General features: G+C 33.5%; 1 protein-coding gene across 2 annotated transcripts in view; it reads right to left on the bottom strand.

Annotated features, from left to right (window-relative positions):
* The window catches only part of LOC132200617 (BTB/POZ domain-containing protein KCTD12), a 66,123-nt gene that overhangs the window by 28,014 nt on the left and 13,632 nt on the right, over window positions 1–24,477 (bottom strand). For both annotated transcript variants that reach the window (XM_059626234.1, XM_059626233.1), the window contains exons 2-3: window positions 9,756–10,065; window positions 2,160–2,442 (exon numbers count right to left, since the gene is read on the bottom strand). In XM_059626234.1, coding sequence (XP_059482217.1) covers window positions 2,160–2,442; window positions 9,756–10,065 — 593 coding nt within the window. The remainder of the gene's footprint in view (window positions 1–2,159; window positions 2,443–9,755; window positions 10,066–24,477) is intronic.

The following is a 24,477-nucleotide window of genomic DNA, read 5'->3' as shown; positions in this document are numbered from 1 at the left end:
AAATTTTTTCCAGTCTAATTAAAGCAAAAAAATAAATACCTTTTGAAAAACGATACGGCAGAGCAGTTAATTAAATTTCCTCCTGAGGCTTTCGCGGAAAATTTCCCAATCATCTCATCAACGCACATTGTTGGATGGAAATTTGAGCCGAGAGTAATTAATTTCGGCAGCGCTGGAAATCAATTTAATTTCATCCGCGCGCATTCATTTGTTTGCTCGACAACAATTTCCAATTCAATAAGCGGCAAATCTCGGCGCCCGACAATCGTGGGAATAAAGCAGCGCGTTTGATTGCCTATCAATTTTGCATGAATAATCGAACAGCAACGAACGAATGAATAATTCAGCCGCTACGTTTTGATTGGTCGGCATCAGCACCTTTGCCGGTCGGAAAAGTAGTGCTTTCCGCAGCACAAACATCAACACGACTGATTAAAGTGCTAATGCCTGTGATGTTTAGCGGAGCGGCCAACTATCATGGCCAGCTAATTAATTTCCAGAGCTGGGCTCGAAAGAAACTGCCGGGCAGTCAGTGGCTTGGAAAGCTGCCGCCCCCGTCTCTGGTCCACGTCCCACACACAAAACATATATAAACTTGTATACCAACGACCAGATGGGGAGGAATTGCATTCTAGCAAAACCATAGAGTCGCATGGAAAGGGGTGCGTCTCTGTGGCTTAAATACAGGGCAGTGAAATAACTTGTTATGTGGAATCTCTTCCAGCCAAAAAAGAAATAAAGTACTTTAGTACAAATTAAACTGTTTCAAAATCTTGAAGATATTTCAACAAAATCAGAGAAATTATTTGAAATTTATTAGACAGATTTATTCAAAGAGTTATTTTTACTATGATTGCGACCCCATTTTTCTCCAAAATGATTTGAATTATTTTTAAGTTTTTCAAATATTGATTATTTGCCATAAATATTGAACAATATTGTTTATTTGTCCACATTGTTACAAATACATTGTTAACATTCAATTTTTGGACATTGTTGGACAAAATGGCTCCACCACTAGCAAGAATTTTACTGAAACTTCCGAGATCAAAAAGACCCCATCCGCCGCAGTGAGCCTAGGTTGACTTGGTTTAAAATATTATAATAAAATGCTAAAAAAAAAAAGATAAAAATTGAATTACTTGGGAGAACTGTTGTGTTTCAAGTTAGGATTTAAAAAAAAGTGCTTTAGGCAGTAACGGCTAAATGATAAATCTTAAAATTTAATTTGGAGCTTTGAGATGACAAATAATGTGACATTGTTAGTGTGGCAAATAATTATCTTATCACGGGTTAAGCTCTCTTTGTATGTTATTTATTCCAATCATTTTGTGATCTATATTTTTGCATTAAAAGTCATCCTTAACATTCTTTGATGAGAAGATTTTGCATTTTGTAAGTAATTTTCGATTCATTTTATAAAATAAAAATTTTAAAAAATTAGCTTTTTCAGCACTTTCCTTACCAAGTTTGAACAATATTTCAAAGATAACAAAAGAAGCGATTGTAATGCTTCATCGTAGCAAAAATTGTTTCCCTTTGATTGTTTGATGGAGAAATTATCTCAAGCAATGGCCTTTTAATATGTACATATTTTGCATTTTTTGCTTTAAAATTTTGTATGTTCTGTCTTTGTATTTTTTGATGTAATTTCTCTCTCTCTCGTAATCAATGTAATTTATAATATTGAATGTATGGATGATGTATTTGAGCAGAGAATGCCTGGTGATACATTAATAAACATGATTTGAAACTAAAACGCGCAACAAAAATAAAGTAAAAGAAGTTTTTAAATTGTTCTCAAAATATCGCACAAATTCGCAATAAATGATCGCGATCAGTTCAAATTTGATGTTTCTACTCAAATGTGGAAATTATTGTATTTGTATTTTCTTCGAATTTATGAACAATTTGGCCGTCTTTGCTTCAAAAACTTTTGGATTGATCTGATTAAGCATGTCACGGTGCGCATCTTCCACTTCCCCGAACTTTGGCCCGGGCGGCCTACGAAGTTGATTACGTTTGAGGCCGGACGGCACATCCCAGCCGGCCCGAGTGCCGTGTCGTCAAGTAATTTGCGGACGGACTAACTTGGGCACACATAATCCCCGGCAGAGAAGCCGAATATGTATCTAGATCCACATAATTATTCTACTCACTTGAATCCAGCTTCCTGAAGGCAGTCGAAGGCCTGCTCCATGGAGGAGTGCTTGAGGAAGAACCTGCTCGTGTACCGGTCGCTCTCGCCGTGGTCGGGGTCGCGGCTCTCGTTCAGACTCTCGCCAAAAACTTCGCGACAAATGGTCACGCGGCCGCACACAAGGATGCGCGACAACTTGCGGAACTTGACGTCGGCCATGCCGGCGCTGCCGAAGGCGAAGCTGCCGCGGTAGCCCACCGTGATGTAGCCGCGGCCGGGCGTTTGGCTGCTCTGAGACACGTCTGAAAAAAAAAACACCAAACTCGGTTAAAATTAAATTTATTAAAATCTAGTGGTGTAAAAAGGGCGGAAAATTTCAAAAATGAAAACGAAACTGAATAAAAAACAACAATAATAAAAGTTTGTCATGAAAGACTTTAGAATTATTGTCAGTCAATAGTTGTTAGTTGTTATGTATTATATTGTAAATTTAGTTACAACTTTTTGTTTATAAATATTATGATTATATCATATTATATTTTAGTTTTTAAATTATTCTACATGTAATTTTATTTTTTATTTATATATTTATTATTTTATATTTTAAACAATAAAAATTAAAAGCTTTTCCTCCCTTTTAATCTTACATGATGGTGTTTAATTTAAAATCTTATTTACTATATAATTGATTATGAACATAAGTTTTCACAAACGAAAACACCAAACTCAGTTAAAATTAAAATTATTAAAATTTATAGTTGTGAAAAAGGCTTAAAATTTCAAGAATGAACACAAAACTGAATTTAAATTAGAAGTGCAATATTTAAAAGAAGGAAAATTAATCAACAAATATAATTATTTTAAGGCGTTCGTGACTTTAAGAAGCTTTTATTCTAGGCTTGAATGATATATTTTCTACAAAACAATACTTGCAATAAAAATTATACTAAAATAATTTATTTTTGTATTATAAAAATCTAAAAATGAATTTTTTTGTGATCTGATCCAAACGTAAAGAACGAAAAAGGCAATTTATTTATAAGCAAAGATCCATCAAGGTACGAAAATGTAAAATATACATTATCCTAAAAGCACAAACTGGTCTCACAACGTGAAAGTAAAAATAAATAAAATGGAATAATATAAATATTAATCTTAATGGAAATGAATGAATCGGGCTTTTTCCTCATAACAATTTCTGCAACGAGGAAAAAGCCTGATTCAATTATTTCCATGATCATCTCCTCGAGTGTCAACTTCTTCAAATAAATTAATCTTAATTATTTGATTTTGTTCCTTTCAATTCCAAAATTAATTGAAAATCAAAGCTTAGAATTGTAAACAAACGTCAGGGAAAAGAAAAGGTCTGAGAAAATTTCCATTGAGCAAAACATTGAAATTAATTAATTTGAAAATCTTTGTATTCTCTTCAAATTGATATTATTTTACTCTGGCCCGAGCTGCATGGAAAATTCTCACGCTCGCTTATCAAAGTTTGCTCAGTCCGGATCATGCAAATCTCGTCCGGCTCTCCGCTGACATATTTTGTCATAATATCACTTTCACGCCGATCGATCCCCGGAAAATATTCATGACCGTGCACACGCCGTAGTAATCATGCGAAAATTTTGGATAGATTTTGCGCACGATAATATGTGCATATATGAGAGCGAGGGATGTTCCAATTCCCAGAGAATATACACTGCTCTGAGCATCGTAAAATTGCGTGCGCGGTATTACCGAAGGGCCTCAGGAATATTGCCTTGTAGAGATCACCGAGTGAACGATTTTGCTAAAGGGAGAGAGATACACGTCTATTACAAGCTGGATGAAGATGCAAAAAAAAACTGTTCACTCAGCTTACGGGAAAAATTATAAAAAAATGAAGAGAAGCATGAAAGGTGGAGTTACAAAACAGTTTTTCCGAAATGAATTTGGTAAAATGGTTAAAAATTTCTGCTTTTCGTTCTTGAATTTGAAAGAAGACAAATTTTCATGAAACTGAAGAAAAAAAATTGAGCAGTGTAACTTTTCCCTCCAAATATATTTGACTTTTCACTCTTTTGAGCTTTTATAAAAGATCTTAATGTCTAGAGAAGCATTAAATTAATTTTTAAGTGTTATTTGCTGATGTATTTTCAATTTTGCTGATTTTTGTATTATTCTTGGTCATGAAATAGGGTCGCAGATCGTAACCAAAACTGGTAGAGCCATTAAAAAATTTTTGCAATGAGGAAAAGCCCAATCACTTAATTTCAGATTTAGTGATAAATCAAATAGTTTTGAACTTTTGGTGGAAATACGAGTCTTTATGAATCCTTGTTTCAGTTTCAACCCACATGAGCCCGTTTTTTTTACCCCAAATTTGCTTTCTTCAAAACTTTAGAATAAAAATCATTACTTGAAAGAGCCTTAAAAAAATAACATTAACAAAACCATTTTAAATTTCAAAACTCAAATTAAAAAGCAGTCAAAATCCATTTTTGAAAACCAAATTTCCTGCTATTTGTAATTAATCACAAGTGAATTAGTGAAAATCAAGTCCCCTTGTTTGATACTGCATATGCAACCCGCAGAGCAAGCACGCTTGGCAAATTGCCTATTGTCTAAATGATCGAAAAACGGCTACAAACTCGGCGCAAAGCTTCTGTGTAGAATATTATTGCCCTTTGCGTTCCACATTCGATTGCAGCGAATGGAAATGTGAATATGCTCGATTTTCTACCGAAAGAGGACAGTTTTTTCCCTTCTCGGCCTCTTCGGAGCAAAGGAAAACAACGCACACACGTTGTAAAAAGGTAGTGATGTGTGTGCCGTAGCAGGGTCGAGAACTGTTTCTGGCCGGCGAATGTAAACATTTGTATCGCTCGCCTGATCAATAAAGGCACGCGTACACACGGCCCCGTCGCAGCGAATTTATACAAACAGACGCGGACAGCAGCGAAAGAGGAAAGACAATGTAAAGCCGAGCCATGCAAATTGGCTCTGTAAATAACTCTCTCGAATGCCAATCACGGTTCGCGTGCCTTTTGTAATTCGCTGCCTGGCTGTCGTTAGTATTACACGCATACCTCATTATCTCAAGTACGACCCCACTCGTGCATGATGAGCGAAGAACGAAACGATTCGTTGCCTGTCAAGTTGTCGATAATTTTTTCCCGTTTGAACAGACTTAATTATTCTGTGGCTTTAAAAACCTTATCAACAGAAAAATTATTTTTGCAACTCAAATTATATAAATGCCAAATACTTGAAAATGAAAATGAAGAGATCGGGCTTTTCCTTATTGCAAAAATCGTTATTTTATTGAAAAAAAAGCTTTTTTTAATAAAATAGCAATTTCTGCAATGAGGAAATGCCCGATCTCTTCATTTCCATGATAATCTCCTTGAGTGTAAATTTCTTCAAAGGAACTTTAAAATGAATTTTTAATTAGGTATGGATATTGGACTTGAGAATTTCAGTCAGATTTTTAGCAAAAAAGTCATAAAAAATCTTAATTATACCATCAAAATTTGTGAGATTGAATATAAATTAGAATTTGTTTCATGGACTTTCTCTTCAATTGAAGCAAAATAGCAAAACTCTTTAATCAAATTTATTCAACCTTATTTCACTTTCATAAGAGCAAAATCATCACTCAATTCCATAACCTGCTTGATTCTTTCAGATTTAAACTCATTTAAAAATCAATGGTCTTTAAAAAAAGATTGAATGAGATTATTGCTGACTTTTGATAAACTGGAGAGTTCAATTCTATATTTACATAACCAGTTGTAACTTCCGTCATTCAATCCGTATTATTTTTAGTCCATTAAACAGGACTAGTGGCGGAAATTCTCTCGGGGCTGGTGGAGCAATAAAAATTGCACGCTCTCCGTAAAAATAAACGCATGTAGCAGCATGGCCGAGCAAATTTGATTTGCTTCCCTGCGGGCCTCGATTTTTCACGTATCAGTTATTCCATTTTGTCGAAAAAAGTTACACTCCTCCCGGAATTCTGCCTTCGAAATTAAGCAAAATATAATTCCCGAGGAAAAATTCCTTTTGAATATAAAATATTTTGAGTGACCATTTGAATTAATATTTTTTTTTTAATATTTCTGAGCAGAATTCCATGCACCCAAGTCGCTCACGCACTATGACATAAAAAGCGTCTCTCTTTATTAAATTTCTGTCCAGTTAGCAGAACGTAAGAGGAAATTCTGTCTTTCTCCTTTGGCGAGTTTCTCTTTCCAGCGACGTACGCACGACGTGTTTTTCTATCCCGTCGGCCCGGCTGAAGAAATTTTGATAAATAAAAGAGCAGATTGCTGGTCGTTGCCGAAATTACCCGGCTGGGCTTTCAAAAACTTGCGCTTTGCTGCGAAAGAAAATACCTGCTGCTTGCTTATTCAGCTCAAAAATGCGTCGACCGTCTCTCCTCGCAGCGCCTATTCCGCAGAGCAAAAATTGCCCTCGCAGGGACTGTGAATTGAAAAATTAGTCCTTTGAGCCGCGTAAATTATTCCCGCTCGGAACGGCACTCGCAGGAATTTGATACCTGTGACCAAACCTGTAGAGACGGTGAAGGTTGTCCAAATAAATTTGCTCAAAAAAGGGCAAAATTTCCGTAAATTTTGATACTTTCAGAGTCAGCCTCGAGTCTTGTTCTTTTTTTTTTAGTTTTTCTCAAATAAATAAGAATGTTTTGATGTGAAAAGTGAATCATTATTATTTGACCTCAGTTATAACATTTAATTTGGTTTGCTATACTTTTAGATAGAAAACTAATTTCAATGTAATTAAACAACCCGCTGTACCAAGAATTAGCAATGTTTACACCATATTATTTAATCTGAGTTAATTAGGTACAATTAATAATTGAAAAATTAAATATAAATTATCTACATTGTTTTCCAAAAATCAAATATTTAAAAATATACAAAATTGACCATAAAACTATTGAAAATTAAAAAAAGATTATTATAATACACAAATTAATAAAATAAATATCAAAATAGTATAATATAAAAATAAATGCGCTTAAAATTTTAATAAACTTGTTGAAATTTTATTATAAAATATGTTCTAAAATTCATTTTGAGTTTCTTTTTTGCCAAATGTGTCTTATCCTTCTTCAAATTGAATTAAATCAATTGAATTCTATTTTTTTTTAATGTTTTAGGCATTGAAATTTTTTGAGCAGATTCACTATTATTATATTAAATTTTCAATAATTTTAATTTTTACTTGTTATCTACCACGATAATTTGCACAAATTTTACTAGATATTTGAAGCAGGTGATTTTGTGTAAAAAGTAATTACAATTAAATTAAAGTGCCCTGCTTTTATTGAAAATCGGTTATGCCGTCATAAATTTTACAAAAAAAACCTTTACTTGGATATAATTGGACTAAAAGTGACTTTTTAACCTTTTTTTAAACAATTACCTTTGAATTTTCAACTAATTACTCATCAAAATGTCACATTTTTATTAAAAAATAGACTTCTTATCAGTTTATCAATCAATCAGTCAATATCGCAAGTAGATTGGATTAGAGTTTTGTGAGTTTATCAACACAGGATTTTCTATTCAGTAACAGGCTTTTCTTGCCTTAATCGTAAGCCGAAAAGTGTATTTATTCAGTTAGGCGTGGTGGAAAAGTTTGTCCTGGCGAGACACAAAGGGTGATAAGGCGAGCGGGCGCAAAATTTGCCAAAGCGCGGGTGAAATCCCTTGAAAAAGAACGTGCAGCTTTCTTCTTATTTTTTTCTTCTCTTGACGCGCCAGCGATAAAAAAATTCGCGCAGGTACAAACACGAAACGTACCAAGTCGGCGGAAAGACAAAAAAAAAGTGGAAAGAACGAACGAAGAGCCCCTTGACGCACACGGCTCCCGCAAGGCCGTGCTATTTTTTCCTCTCTTTGTTTGGACGTCACAAAACATTACTCGCGAAATGAGAAAACGCCGGCGCGAGCGGCACCGTCCGCCTGCCTACTTTTCTTTTTTCTCTGTGATTAAAAGTCGGAGGAGCTGCAACAACAGATAAGAAAACAATTTTCAGCACACGCGCTTGGCGCCTGCCCGGTCACTCGCGGCGGAAAACAATGGAGAAGTGAAATTTGCGCCTCGGGCTGCTACCGCTCAATCAGTCCGAATTGGATTTTCTGCTCCATCCCTCGAGTTGAAATCTATTTATTGAAAAGCGATTTCTTTTAATTGCATATTTCCAACAAAAAAAGAGGAAAAATTACATTAGCCTCTGGATCTGATGTCAACAATCGAGAAGAAACGAATTTTGCTTCAACAAATTAGCGTAAAAAGTTTTTGATTAAAGGACTTGAGAGCAACTTTCAACTTATTAAATCCAAATTCATAAAATTAACCCAATAAAGAGTAATGGTAAAAAAAAAATCATTTTTTAATGCACTACAAAATTACTTGTGAAATGAGATCTTGGGAAATTGTAACATTCAGACCATTATAGATTTAGGGCTTTCTTTCAATGAAAATTTTTTTTAATTGGCATTTTAATTTGACACACTCTTGGTAAGGGTCAACCAAATTGAATGAAATTTGGCCCATCATTTCGTTTCATGGTCCAGACAAATAGTTTAGAAGGATTTTAAAAAAATTCTCAAAATTGCCTATTTTACAGGGGCTCAAAGATGGCGATTTTGAAGAAAGGCGTTTTAAAAAATCGAAAATATCTCAATTCCTGTTTGAGATAGCGCAAATGTTTCTATTATCAAACTTGTAGGAAATTAGACGTCCTATAACTCTGCCGTGGTAACCAAGGTCATATGTCAAAGTTCAAGGTCACTTTTTCTGACCTCAGGTTTTTAAGTCGATATCAAAGTACGACGGAAGTAAAATATTTTGATTTCAAAATAGCCAAAAGTTGCCTAATTAAGTTACCAACATCATATTAAAAAATGGCGGGACTTACTTTTTTCGTTTTTGAGATATTCAGGGTTAAAGGGTAAAAAACGTGGTTTTCCGAGCCTTTGTAATGCAAAAACATCTTAAACGGCCATAACTTTTCTCCTGTTAGAGATAGGACACAATATGTAACGACAAAAATTGTTCCCCTTGACTTGTTCTTTCCGATCATGTATCACACATAATGACCAGGTCAAAAAAGGTCAGATGTCACCGGGGTCAATTGTAAAATTTTTTATTTTTTTTTTTTACTGCTTAGATACTTTTTTAAAAGGGCCTCTGATTTTTCTAGAATCTTAATTTTTTACAATTTCTACTTTTTGATAATAAAGAAAGCACAAATTTTAAGCCAATTATTTTAATTATCAAGAAAAAATTTCCCTTATGAATTTGAAACTTTTTTAAACCTCTTCATATTAAAATAGACAGGTTCCAGCTTGTAATAATTTTTTTGTTGCAAAACTTCTCGTTGACTTTTTCTGCATTTTCAAGCTCCAGGCTTCCCTTTTTCGCGAAGTAAAGAGAATAAAAAATGCGAACAAACACCGAGACCGTGCCTTTCGAGTTCTTTAAATATGTACCGAGAGTAACACGCAAAAATTACACACGAGACCTCGAGGCAGAAACGAAGACTAAAAGCTTAAAAACAAAAAAAAAGTTTTTCGTTGCCATAAAAATAAAAACTCACCGCGCATTTCTTGGTCCACACCCTGCAGATCCTTCTTGGCGTTCTCCATGTTGAAGAACTCGAACTCGCGGAGCAGTCTGCACTTCTCTTGGAAATTCTCGGGCAAGCAGATTTTCTTGTCCCTCAAATAGTCGAGCACATAGCGGAACAGAACACCGTCCCGGTCGATGAACACTCGCCCCTTGGAGTCCTTGGGGCTGGTGCTCATGATCTGCTTCAGGTTGGCCGCGTCCTCCGAGCTCAGCGTGCTCTGGCTGCTCGCGTAAATCACGCCGCCCACGTTCAGCTCCACGATCTGCGACGAACTCATCTGCAACGACAACATAAAATGTTCGCATCAACTCGAGAAAACACATCGTCCGATTAGATTGAATTTTATTGGGATCAGCCCGGAGATTTTATTTTGCTTTCGGTAGCTTGTACTTCCGCAAAGGCATATTCGAATAATCCTAAATTATGTAGTAGAAGTTCACGATCGAGGGTTGATTCATGGTGATTTGAATTTAAACCCATCGAGGAAAAGCCGAATTTAAATTCAAATCACCATGAATCCTAAATTAATTTGTCATGGAAGACTTAAGAAGTGTTGTCAGTCAATAGTTGTTATTATAATTATTTGCAAATTTTTATGTACTTTTTATTTGTAAATAAATAAATATAATTATAAAATAATAATAAAATTTTATATATTGTGGGTGTATAATTTATTTTACATGTAATTTTAAAATTTTTTATTATATGTTTTTTATTTTTTAAACAATAAAAATTAAAAGCTAATATTACTTTTTAATCTTACATAAGATGTTCAGCTCAAAATTTTATGTGCTTTACAATTAATTTTAAATATAAGTTTTCTGGTGATCGCATTCAACTTATACTTTAAAGTATTAGACAATAATTGTGTCCCATGGATCCTTGTATAGTTAAATTACATCAAATTATTATCCAATAATTATAATAATTGCAAAAATAAATATAGCATGGACATTAATTACTACTTTTGATGGAAAACCAGGTGAAATATTTTAACCTTGGTGGAAATAGACGATTTTCTTAGATATGAATATTAGATGACACATTTTTGTGTATTCCATTTTAAGTTGATGGGATTTTAGCGTTTAATATTGTTTTTTATTCGTTCACATGGTTAAGCATTGTTACGTTGTTTTTATATCGAGAAACAAATTAATTTCTTTGATAAAAACAGTTGATAAAAAAAATGAGGATTTATTTAATTTATTTAAATGTGTTAATTTTTCAAGAAAATATTACAGTGATATGAATTTAAAGTCGGCTTTTTATGCAACGGGTTTTATGAATTATTCATTGTAAGGAGACAGGAGCAGGGAGGAGCTTCAAATATATAGTCAAATCAGTGTATTTTGTGATTGTTGACGATTGTTGTACTCTGAAGTCAAATCACGTCCTTTACGTGTTATAAATGGGTCAAAAGGTCAAGCTTTTCACTGTATTTTGTATGCACATTGCAAATTTTCTGAGCAAAATTGATCGCGCCATTTCAGCAGTTGACCCTCTTTAAGAAAAAAAGTCTACTTTAAATTGCAACAGCTGCATGAATCAACGCTTGGTCATGAAAATTTAAAAAAAAAATGTATTGGGAAATCTTATTCGCATAGTCAAATCAAGAATTTAAAACAATAGGAGCTATTTTTTGTAATAATTAGAAAATTTTAAACCGCCATAGTTGTAAAGATTTCATATGACTATGCCAATAAAAAATTAATTGAATTGTCAATTAAATTAGTAATTGAGACTAATCGCCCTGAGGTGGAATTTCGAGACGCGAGTTTTTGAGACAAAACTGGTGTAAAAAAAATTTGGAAAATTCCTGTTGTGATGTCTTTGGGGTTTTTAACTCTCAAAAAATTAAATTTTCATCGCAAGATTTCTTAATTAAATAATGGTAAATATCGTTAGGCCTTACTGAACCGAATCTGCAGCACGGTATAAATTCCACTTAAGAATAAACCAAGTGCGACTCTGCAGATGTTTGAAAGTTCTTACGTTTTATGTGATACGCACTTCGGTGGGCTCGGGTTTTCCGCCCTGGTGTGCAATGGGCCTAGACAAACACACTCGCGAGGAATAATTCACGCGCACGTGCGTCGGCCCCAAGTAAATTCCCAGAGAGTCGTTTTATTTCTCGGGCTGCAGCATTATTATTTCGCCAGGGTTGCGCTGCGTGAAATTGCGGTACACGAGAGATGTCGGTGCAATTTTAAGCGGCCGCTGATGAATGTTTGCGGGCGTAATTTATCGCCGAGCGCGCAAAACGCGAGGCCCTTCTTCTTTGTCTACTTATTAAATTCGTGTTGGTCCAAACTCGACCCGCTTGCAATTCATCCCTCGGCCGAATCCACTCGCAAAACGCGTGTCATTTATTTATTTCCGCCCGACAACCACTCTTGCGACGGAAAGTGACATTTATCCTCCAGACCTCATATTTGTCACCCGCACTTTTGCGTGAATTCTGAAGGACAGGTCTTTTACGAGACTGTTAAAGGATTGGGGTTAACTTTATTAATTATAAATTATGCATTAAATGAGCTTCCAGATTAAGACTAAATCCGTACAAGTAATAGATTTATTATTTACTTCGCATACGGATTTATTTCAGTGGATGCCAATTTAAACGCAAATAATAAAATTATTTAGTATAATTATTTTAATTGTAAGATAATTTTTGTATTGAGGACGGTTATCTTGCATCTGAGTTCAATAAATTTAAATTTAATACATTTTTATGTTAAATATTTTAAATATAAAAATCACAAAGATGATAATTAATTAAAATATAAACTTCAGCAAATAAAAATTTTGTTAAGGTTTTTTACTAACAGACTTTTAATAATTACTTTTTATATTTTATTTATTATCAACAAGATTTTACGGCAAAGAAAAACAAATTCTGTAAATTATAATTTGGTCATTTCCAAGAGTACCCTCAGAGCTTGGAGGAATTTTTTTTAGGAAACCAATCATTTTGAGTTTCACATATGTTGGAGGGCATTTGAAAAGGAATTGCTTTCCAAAATTTTGGACCCCAAAAATTTCGACTTCCCAGTTTTTTCGGGACATTTTGAAAAAATTTAAAACGTGTATAACTCTGCAACCGCGAATGCTAGAGTGATAAAAATTTCACCTCTAGACGTAATGTTTTATGCCAAACAACTTTTCTATTGAATCCAAAGCTGCAGGTCAAAGGTCAAGGTCACTTTTAAGCGATTTTATGATTTTTTTAGTAAAAAAGTCTGATTTTGGGGACGATGGTCCCTTTTGATATTTTTGCAGGTATGGGAAAAAATGTAGCTCGTGTAATTTTACACATTACACTTAATTTTCAGAATAGTTAAATTTTCAGTTTTCTCACAAATTGCGTCCGAAGTTAGAAAATTGGGCGAAAAAGCCACAAATTTCACATGAGCTGAAATAAAACATGAGCCAAATTTGATTATTTTAATATATTTGAGAACCCAGACACCAATTTGAACTGAAATGGTTGTTATTTCCGAATTTTGTAAATAAATGGGAAAAATTGTTGTTTTTTTGTAATGTTAATAATGTTCATTACATTATCAACTTATCGGAGTTGAAAATTTTTCAATGAAATTAATATTTATTAGAAAAAATTTTAAGCGAAATTGAAAAATCAGTCACTCTCTTAATGAAAATTTAATTTTTCTGTTGAAAAATCAAATTTATTTGCATTTTTCTTTAAGCGGAATCAAAATGAGTCGTGGGATGCTGTGAACCTTTTACAATTAAAAGGTCAGCCCATTGTGAGCTCGTTTTTTTAATTTTTTTGTCTTCCTCTCTCGTTTCGATTGCCGGCGGCCTTTATCTTGCCAGCAATACAAACCAAACAAGGCACCGCAAAAGCCGCTTATGCTTAATTAGTGATAATTATAAATTTGTGCTTTTGTTGCAAAACTTTCTCCTCCGGGGGCCGAAGGCGTCGTGTGTGCTCGCGAGCGAAAGCTAATTCGCCGTCTGAAAAGCTGTTTGGCTTCGGAAAGTGCTGACTGAATTTATGGTGCGTTTCGGCCGTAAAGATAAAACTAGGCGCGTTTTTAGCGCGTCTCCACGGCACCCACAAACTCAATTTTGCGCGCTCGGCCGTAAAATGCGCTGCCAGTCTTTTAATGCGAATTTTCGTGTTTTCATTAAATTCGCCGCGAGTGCCGCCCGCCCAGGTGATGAATATTGTAGAGAGACGCCGGGCGACGCGCATTTAAAGAGCAGAGATAAGACGCTTATTATCCATAAATGTCGAGTCTGAAGAAGGCATCAAACCAACTTGATTGCGTTTCCACGTTATTAAAAATTAAATCTGCAATATTAGCTTCCTAGAATATGAATTCATTGAACCACTTTTTCAGAAAACATTAATCTAATTTAGATGAGTGCTTTCTTGTCTGGGAACATTTGGAGTTATTTAGTTGCAAATTGTGTTTATTGATCTATCACAAAGGCAATAATTGCTGCCCATAACGGGATACATCATTTATACATTCAAAATTATACAAGTTAATATAATTGAGAGAAAATATGATAATTTTACATACAAATTTTTACAATAACAAAATACAAAACAAAAAGAAAAATTAACAGTAATAAAGTTGTTTGAACATTTTTCTTTTTTCTGGATGTTGAAAGCTTGAATTTATTTATTTACTTATTTTATTTTCAACAGCTTAGCTAAAATTGTATTTAAAATTCAAGTTTAGAATTCTAATCTTCTGAAAAATCGTAAAATAACATGTTTAAAAACTAAATGCGAGAGGTTTTAAATGTAATTTTCTAAGGCAAATTATAATTTATTATGAGAAAGGCTGAAATAAAGTAAAATCTAAGTAAGATTGATATTTAAATAATAATTGTAATAAATGAAATTAATTTTTTACTTATTAATTATGTGATTTATGGTGAATCATTCAACAATAGCAAAATAAATGACTTTATCTCAATTGTGAACTATTTTTTAAGTAATTGATCATTTCAAAGATACTACCAGGGAGGTTATTAGAAACAATATAATCCATTTAAGCGATTGAACCAAATATCTCATTTTGCAGTCAAAATAATTATTAGCAATTAATTATCAATTTAAAAAGCTCATTTCTTATTATCTTTTTATGGGAAAATGGGAAACAGCCAAACTAGGTTTTATATATTTTTAGAAACAATTATTATTTCTTTATTTCTTCATTGGACAATACATAAAAAATAAATAAGTAAATAAAATATGATATTTTAAAAAATTAAAATATATAATATAATTAAATAATAAAGTAAAAAGTATTAAAAATAAAAATGACTTGTCCTACTTAATTAAGAAGCAAAATTTGCCAAAAAATTTAATAACATATTTTGTATTTCTAATAAAAAAAAAGATAAAAAAAGAGAATTGTGGAGACCAAGTCCTAAACAAATGATTGTCATTATTTGGTGCTCTTAAAGAAAAAGCGTCAAAGAACTTGATAAAGATCAAAATCAAGTATGCTTGGGGTCAGTCAAAAGGTGGTTTCCAGTTATACCTTACCATTCATCCTTTCCTTCAAAACTCCTTTTATTCTCATTTTTAAATATGCAATTGATGTAATAATTTTGATTATTGTGATTTTAGTATAATTTTCCTCTCTTTACGATGTAAATTGATAATTTTTTTAATGTATGTGTGTTACCTGGGCAGTAATTGCCTTCTGATACAATAAATAAAGACACTTTGCAACTAATTTCAATTTCTCTCATTTCCTAAAAAAAATTAAAAAACCTGTCACCTGATTTCCATATTAAAAGCTGGCTCACTGCTTTTAAATTTGTTAAAATGGAGCAAAGTTGCTGAAAATTTCCCCTCCGGGCAAGAAGTGTAAAAGGAGCGGTTCAAAGCGTTGCCCGAACAAACAAGGGTTCTGAGCCCAGTTCGCCGCTCTGCCTCTTCAGCGGACGCATTTTCACCTGGTCGTCCTCTGTGGGGCGGTTATGCTCGGCCTATGTTGGCATGAAAGGGAAAATTTATCGCAGGTGCATGCAAAAGGAAGGGGGAAAGAGTGGAAAATAATGCGGCGTCAAAGGGAATAAATTACGACCGTTAACGCCGCCCACTCCAAAAATGATGCGCTGCTGTGACCGCAGAATTATTTTCAAATGTACATGAATTTTGACTTATTCATGTCGACGGGTGTACGAAATTCGTGACATTTATGGATACTTTGACTCTTTCTCTTTTCGAAGGGAAAAAACATTGTCGCTCTGCTTTTGATTTGACCGGCGAGTGACCTGAATAAAATCGATATCGCTCGCTCGCAGCTCTTCTGCAAATTGAAAGTCACTGGCTTTTCGCACAATAAACTTGCTTCCTTTCGTTTTATTTTCTTGTCACGCGGAGGTGTTTCCTGGGGTGGGATTTACAGAACAGTAGCTTTTATTCACATGTAACAACAACAATTCCAATAAAATAGCTCAAAAAGATAATTATTGTTATTTTTGTTTATTTTTCCAAAATTCAGTGTTCAAATTATATTTTAATTGTCTAATGAAATGAAGGTTAAATTATTATTATTATTAATATTTAATTAAAACAAATTACAATTATTAGAGTTTTTTTTCGCAAATATAATTGCAGACTTTTTAACAAATTCTAAATTCACATATCAATATCAGCTTGAATTTTAATTAATCCAATTAGTCTGACTCGTTTTTTATTGCCAGGTGAGCAAACCATGAAATCTGATGAACTCCAATTTGTCGCCCTCGTTCGATCAGCTCTCGTTCGGTGTGTTCCAGCTTTGATGCTCTGCCTCTCATTTATTCTGATTGGCTTGTTTATCTGCCACGCGTAATGAATTAATCCGACCTGAACGACCTACGTAATGTTATGTCGATTCCAAAGCAAACATACATGACGTTTATTACAAAGCAAAGCTGAATATATCGTCACGCTTTCGACAACATAAATTCTTTTGCTAAAGTTTGGAATTTTTAATAAATTTTTTCCATTTTGCCATTGATATATTTAAAAAAAAAATCTCCAATTTTCATTGGTAATTATTTTCAAAATCACCAGGATTTTGTTAAAGAAAATTTAGTTCTTGATTGTGACCGATAAAAAATTATTGATAGTATGATTAAGAACGCTTTTCCATAAGAAATTAAAAAAAACTGTTAAATATTTCAATTGATTCCATGATTTTTGATGATTTCATATAAAAATAATTCACCTCAATCACCTAAAAATGTTTAACAATCAAAAATAAAATTGATCTTTGCACTACGATATGTGAAATTAGTACCTTTTGGAGACAAAATTTGCATGGATTAAACTGAATTTTTGCATCCCAAAAATTATATATTTCGTAAAAAAAAAACGTAAACAATAAACACAATAATCAGAATATGAAATCTCATTTACTATGTCAGAATGAAATTCTATAGAGCTTGAATGAAAGGGAAAATTGATAATAATCCTTCCAAATCGTTAACAAATAGAAACTTTAGCATAACAAAAGAATAATTTTGCTTTATTATTTCTGTCTTATCGACCAATTCAACTGATACAGAGCGAGAAAATGGGTCATTCGATTTGCTCGGGCGATGATAAAAGAGGAAAGTAATAAATCAAACCGTTTCGAGTCGCTGATAAGCGCGCGAGGGTGGATTATACACTTTATTGCTCTCTGGAATCAGCATGCAGACTTGCTTGTTCGTTCGCCAGGCAATTATTCACGGGGTTATTAATAACCAACACACAAGTTTATTTGCGCTCGGCGCGTTATTTGCCGACAAAGCCGAGCGCAAACAAAATAAATACCGCGGCACGCACGTTTGTTTTATTGGCCAAAAAACCGCGCCGCCGAGGCTCTTCGTTTACGTTTGCATTTGGAAATTGCGGCCGTTTAATTGCCGGCGGCTATTTATGTCCGAGCATTAAGTGCTCTCGTGAATAGCGCGGCATATTTCGGGCTGAATTGGCCAAAACTCGTGGGCCGGAAAAATGGCCCACAAGCACCGGGTAATTGGTCAGGCGGCCTTTCCTTTGTGAAAAACAAACAGAGCCGCCCACAAAGAGTGATTGGACGCGGACACTTTATGTGTGTCCAACACCGTTCGCTTGTTTGTGATGCCGAGCTATGTATGTTAAATTGGGTGATGAACACCTCGTTAGACCACGCTTTGATTGCGCTCGGCCACAAGTATATTCTTGCTCTCGACCAATATTTTCGGTTCCCGCAGACCAAAAATAGCCACTTTTCGCGCCCTTCTGTTTACACGAGCGGCGGAGTTAATTTGAAAGTGCGAAAAAATCGGCACTTTAACAGTCGACGAGTGTCAAACAGAATCTCGACAACGGGCCATTCCGAATGATTGAAAGCTACGAAAGAAAGAAAAAAATTGAGGTCTGCTGAGATAATTCTTGCAGTCTAAACTTGTCTGTTTTGTTTTCAGTTCTGAGACTAGCAAAATGAAAGGAAAAATCTAAGTCTTTTTCGTAGTATAATTTCACGATCGAGGGTTGATTCATGGTGATTTGAATTTAAAATCGGCTTTTCCTCGATGGGTTTTGTGTTGTTTATTGCGCAAAAAATAAAGAAATATGCAGACAGCAGTGGCGACGAGTGAATACAATGCAATCCCAAAACATATCTTTTACCCGAAAAACCAACCGAAAAATAATTTAGTCTTCTCTCGACCACCGCCGAGAAAGGTACGCTCAAAACACACGTTTAAATATTCTGGACCAAAATTACTATCAGAAAATTTATGTTTTTTAAAAAATATTTTGAATTAAATGTCAAATTTTGTGTTAAAAATTATTTTGTGATGAAATGTTATTTTAAATAATTTTTCACGAAAAATTGTCATAAAATAATTTATGAAAAATGATTTATTTTTGTACTAATTTTTGTCAAAATGTTTTCGCAGCTCATGAATTATGGCTGCAGCTCGCAGCCGAAACATGTAGAGCAGGATATTGTTTTTTTCTGAAACAATAAACAACTCACAAAAACCCATCGAGGAAAAGCCGATTTTAAATTCAAATCACCATGAATCTAAATGTCATTGTTAATTTAGATAAAATTGTAGCTTCTTATCTTTGTTTATATTTCTCTTCAATTAAAGAAGACTAAAGATTCAAAAATGTCATTTGCTTAAATTTATTAAAATTTTCCTATAGAAACAAAAGCAAACAAATCAATAAAATTAATTCAAAACTTTTGAAAACTGTAAATAATGGAACAATTTTTAAAAGTGTCTCCTTTTTCGTATGAAAAAATATATATATTTAGTCATTTCTAGTCACAATTTTGAATCAGATTGCGAAGATCCACTTTTGTTTCGGAGCAAATTAGAATAATCATTTTTTAACAATCTTCTTGCAACTACTATTTTACAGTTTTCATTTTCAAATATTTGTTTCAAATCGATAAAATACAATGAGAAACTTGTCTGAAGTTGTTTTGCAAAGCAAAGTTTTTATTTTCAATTAGTTTAAAATGAAAACATCAAATTTAGGAACTAAATTAACACTTCTGACTCAACAAAAATTGCAACGTTTGAATTTTGAATGACTCAACACTCGCGTGTTCTTTCTTCAAAAAAGATACGGCAAAACGAACAGGGCTGCCGATCGATTGTTTATTGGAAAAAGTAGCCTAACGTTGATTCGCGCGTGTGTTTTAAAGATCCAGCCAACATCTGGTAAATCTATTTTTGAGGTGGGAAGCTAATTTCGGAGTTACTCGCCGTGTCTGTGAATCAGGAAGTTGCTTTCGGTTTCCACGTTTCTCTCGTTCTGTTGTTTTTTTTCTGTTCATCTCAAAAGCCGCAAGATGAAAGAATGAGCGGCACGCGCGCTTTCACAGCGAGGCTTTCACGAATGCGCCCGTCACGATGACGTCAGAGGTGCACTTGTCGAGTTCAATACTTCAAAATTTTGCTCCTTTCACACACGCGCGTCTGGAAAAGAGTTGCTGCGCGAAATTTTCGCACGAATGGTTGAATTTATAATCATTCTAACCAAAAAGTTTGATGGACTATTTATTGCAGAAATATTTTTAATTTTAAAATAAATAAATAAAAATACCTTTTATTAAACAAAAAATTATAAATTATTAAACATTCAGAGCAAATCAGGAGCAAGCCGAAATATCAATATTATTTGAAATTTATTTAGTGACCTTTGCGTTTTCGAAAAATTTATAAATTAATTTAACCAAAGTTCTAACAGGTAAATGTTGATAAATTGATTATCTTACTGAGAAACAGGGAACTTAAACATAAAAATTTTAAATATCTAAAAAATTAATCAAATGTAAATTATTAAATAGAGTATAAATAAATAACATAAATATACAAAATTTAATTATTATTATTAATAATATTAATAATTAAATTTTGTTATTATTGTGTTTTTTAAAAAATGACATTATGATTACCAATTTTTAATTCTCAAATCTTGATCAATTTCGATTCTTAGATCAGCACGCCAGCAAAATTAGTTATCAATAGAACAATATTCCAATTAATTTTGCAAAAAAAATAGTACCTAAACCTGGATTGAAGAATAATTATTTCCTATGAAAAGGTATCAATATAATTATTTTAACCATTCTCTGCCCAATTTATGACTTTTTCTGAAAAACTGTCCCTTAATTGTTAATATCCGTGCCAACTGCCAATCCCAGATTACACTCGGATCTTGTCATTGTCAACAAATTGGATTGGACCGCAACTTGGACCAGATTTTAATGAACGCAGTAAGCAATTTTCGGCTGCCACAAACGTCCAGACAGAGCCTGAAAAAATCTGGCGCGAGAGAGAATGAGAGAGAGTTGCAATTTTCCCTTCTTTTTTAATCCCGGCTGCTTTTTCCGCTCGCCGACGCGTACACGGCTCGTCGGTACGTTTTTACTTTCTCCCTGGTTTTTTTCCCTCACGTCTCCAATCCCGGCAGCTAAAACGTAATAACAAACACCGAGAGCGGGTGGCTTAGGTGCCACATTTATAGCCCGGCCGCCGCGCCATTAATAATGCATGGACGAGGAAGAAACTACACAACTGGCTACAAGCAAATCGCGTGAGCTGCGAAATTCCAGACTACCTCTTTTTTTCAGCGCCGCTGGATTATAATTAAGCCTTCATCCACACCAACACGTGAGTTTGCTCGAGTTTAATTTATTTCGGCCCGCCTGCAAAAGGTGTATTTTACACACAAAATGTGTGTAGCTTGTTGCGGTTGCGTCACTAAAGCAGTCGGCGGCGCCTCTCGCACGAGTGTAATTGCTGTGACAAATTACGCGCCCACGAGCAAATAAATATAATGTCGGCCGTCAAGTGTAACATTTTTTGCTGACAGAACGAATTTTCCGTCGCGTCAGAAGTTGGAAAAAAACTTTTTTTTCTCTCTCTTTGCGTGCTGGTTGAGGGCTTGACGTATATATCTGATCGGTAATCAATTCGCCCCCCAGTGGCGAGTTATTTCTGGAAATGACTTCCACAGCCAATAATCATGGTCAATTTACAACGGCTTGAAATTTAGTTATCTTGAAAATAATCCAATTCAAATGGAGAATAAAGAAATAATCTTTAAGAAATTATACTATGTAATTTATCGTGGAACTTGCTATTTGTAAACGCAAAAATATCATTTTTGTGGTAGAATTTCACAATCGAGGGTTGATTCATGGTGATTTGATTTTAAAATCAGCTTTTTCTCAAAAATTTTAACCTACTCTAAGTGTTTCGGCGGCGAGCTGCAGCCATAATTCATGAGCTGTGAAATTATTTTAATAAAAATTAGTACAAAAATCGATCTTTTAAAAATATTTTTGCATCAAATTAACAATTTTTTTGAAAAAAAAAATATTACAAGTTCCATTTTTACATCAAACAATTTTTAACAAAATTATAACAATTTAATTAAAAATATTTAAAAAATAATTTTTATTATAAATTTCGTCAGAATTTTTTTTTTTATTTAGGGTCAGGCCAAGACATTGAAACGTGTGTTTCTTAAGCAATAAACAACTCTAAAAACTTGTCAAGAAAAAAACGATTTTAAATTCAAATCACCATCTTTAGTACTGTACAGACGATATAATAGTTTATACCAGGTTTTTACCATCCAAATTTAATAAATATATGCAAAATGATCATTAAAAAAAATTCTGCAATTAAAAAAAGTAATTTGGCAGACACAGTTCCTCAAAATTTCCGTAAATTAAAAAAAAAATGAAAATAATTTTAAATAATAAATATTAAACAACTTCATAAATACATTCAATCAATATTTTGATTTTTAGTGGTTTTAACTTTATGGACCTTAAAAAGCAAAATTTATTTTTAAATCAGCTGTAAAATGAGAATTTAAAAATAAATTTCCCATAAAAAAATCGCTTATTTTATATACAAGCGTTGAATTTATTCAAAACCAGATGCTAAAGATAAATAATATCCCCCAGTTGAAATTTATTTATATTAATGAAAAAAGATGTGAATAAGCTTCTTTTAATATCAGTTCAAATCTGGTTCCAATGGTTGTTAATAATGTTCACACAGGACAACTATAAATAAAACACCATTCAATTTAAAAAAAGGAAAGATTTGTTTAAAAAAGTTGACACTCGAGGAGATAATCATGGAAATGAAGAAGCTCGACTTCCTCATTTCCACAAAAATCTCTGAAATTCATTTAATAAAATTTGAAAAACTGCAATTTGAGAAGTTTTAAATCAATTTTATTGCTTTTACTAAATAAATTTGAAATTTAAATCAAAAAGAAAGTTGTTGACTGATTTTATTTTACAATTACTCGGATCTTTTACACGTAGATTGAAATTTTGCACGCAATCTGTATTAAATATTGATCCTGCAAACAAACTTGCACATTTACAAATTAATTTGTGCACGTCGTGGAAAATATGAAAAATTGAAGTGGAGCATCCAATTTCAATTAGCCCGTTACTAAACCTGTTACACACGTGCTCTTTTACAAACACATATGCCACTTCACTTTTGCCCTTTCAGCACCGCTGTGCGGGAATAGAGCCACGAAACAAAGTAATTTGCTTGTCTGCTCACGCAAAGCCTGTTGATGAAAAAGCACAATAACTCACAAGTTAAATTACATACCACCTATGTGCCTACGTTACGTGAACAGCACGTGAGTGTGTCTTATCAATTGCTGCTGCTAATTAACCGAAATAAAACTAGAGGGAAACAATTTGCACGATGCTGCAGGATAAACGACTCCACTTTGCGTTGGCTAATTAGAAAATACGGCCGTTTAATCTCTCGGCTGGATAAATCTCTGCTGGCGAAAAACACCAACTTAAAAAAAATATGGAACATTAAATTTTCAGGAAGAATAACAAAAAAGCGCAAGCTTGCATGGACGTGCAGCTTTTAAATATCACAAAGCCTTTGATGTTGTATTTTATTACGAAGGATTAAAACTTGGTCGGTGAGCAGCATTATTATATTCCAAGCTGCTCGGTGGAATATTCAAAAAGAAAACCGCGCGCGATATATTTCCCCACACAAAAGCGAATTTTCACTTTGTGCGTTCGACCGCACGCTCGGTCGGTTGCCTGCTATAGCTTGTATATTAATAAAAATAATAATAATAATAATCACCGTATATATCGTCCCACAGGCCGCTAAAGTATCGCCGATAAACAACCCCGTGGAGATGTGTTGAGGTATAAAAAAAAAATATATACAAACTCGGCCGCCAATCGAGGTTTATTATGCTGGGACGAGCGAGCGCGCATTCATATTTTATTAATGGCTTATATTTCTCCGCTGCTTTTATGCGACACCTGCTATATTAAATTATTCACGTCCATTCATCATAAAGCCGACGGACGTAAATCACGGCTGATGCCCGAGAGAAAGCGCGGATTAATTGAATTTTTATCGTAATGAGGCAGTGGATGATTTTGATTTACGCCGTCGGCGTGTAAAATTTATAATGGATTCGAATAGATTGGAGGTGTCCGGGAATTAATTTAACGACGCGAATAATTACAATGTTGCATGGTTCGAAAATGTGCGTTTCCAACCGTGCGGCTCTGTTCAATCAATCACCATACCCAACAACCAGAGATATGTCATTTGCAGCCGCGCACACTGGTTCTTTGCAATGGTTTACTCATTTTAAATGCATATTATTATAAAATATAAATATTAGAATGCAATTTTACTTTTATTTTTAAAAATAAAACAATAATACGTATTTTATTTTTTTTTTTCAACTAAAATATTTAATATTTTCTAAATATTTTCCTATGTTTCAAAATTTTTAAAGATTGTTTTTTAAAATTTTTGCAACTAGTCTTTTTGTAAATAATATAAATAATGTGACAATCAACTACAAACAATGATCTAGCAAAAATTGCAATTAGTATAATGGGACCTGCAATATTGCAAATAAAAACTAACATGAAATTAAATTTATCATTCTAACAACACATACTAATAATAAAACGGTTTTATTAAATACGAATGTTTATTAAAACTCTGCAATACAAATATAAAGAATTTCAGGTGGCTTATTGTAGTGATTTACGCAAGACTTGAAAAAAAATATTTTTCAAGAAATCCGATTCCATTTGTTACATAGGATTTAATAAAAATTTCTATTTGTGTGGAAATTTTTTGTTGCTTGTTTTAAAAATAACAATAAAATCTTAATAACACG

The sequence above is a fragment of the Neocloeon triangulifer genome, unplaced genomic scaffold (assembly GCF_031216515.1).
Source record: "Neocloeon triangulifer isolate White Clay Creek 2 clone unplaced genomic scaffold, ASM3121651v1 ptg000014l, whole genome shotgun sequence".
Taxonomy (NCBI): domain Eukaryota; kingdom Metazoa; phylum Arthropoda; class Insecta; order Ephemeroptera; family Baetidae; genus Neocloeon; species Neocloeon triangulifer.
Note: the sequence above shows the minus strand (reverse complement) of the source record. Positions and strands in the feature narration are given on the sequence as shown.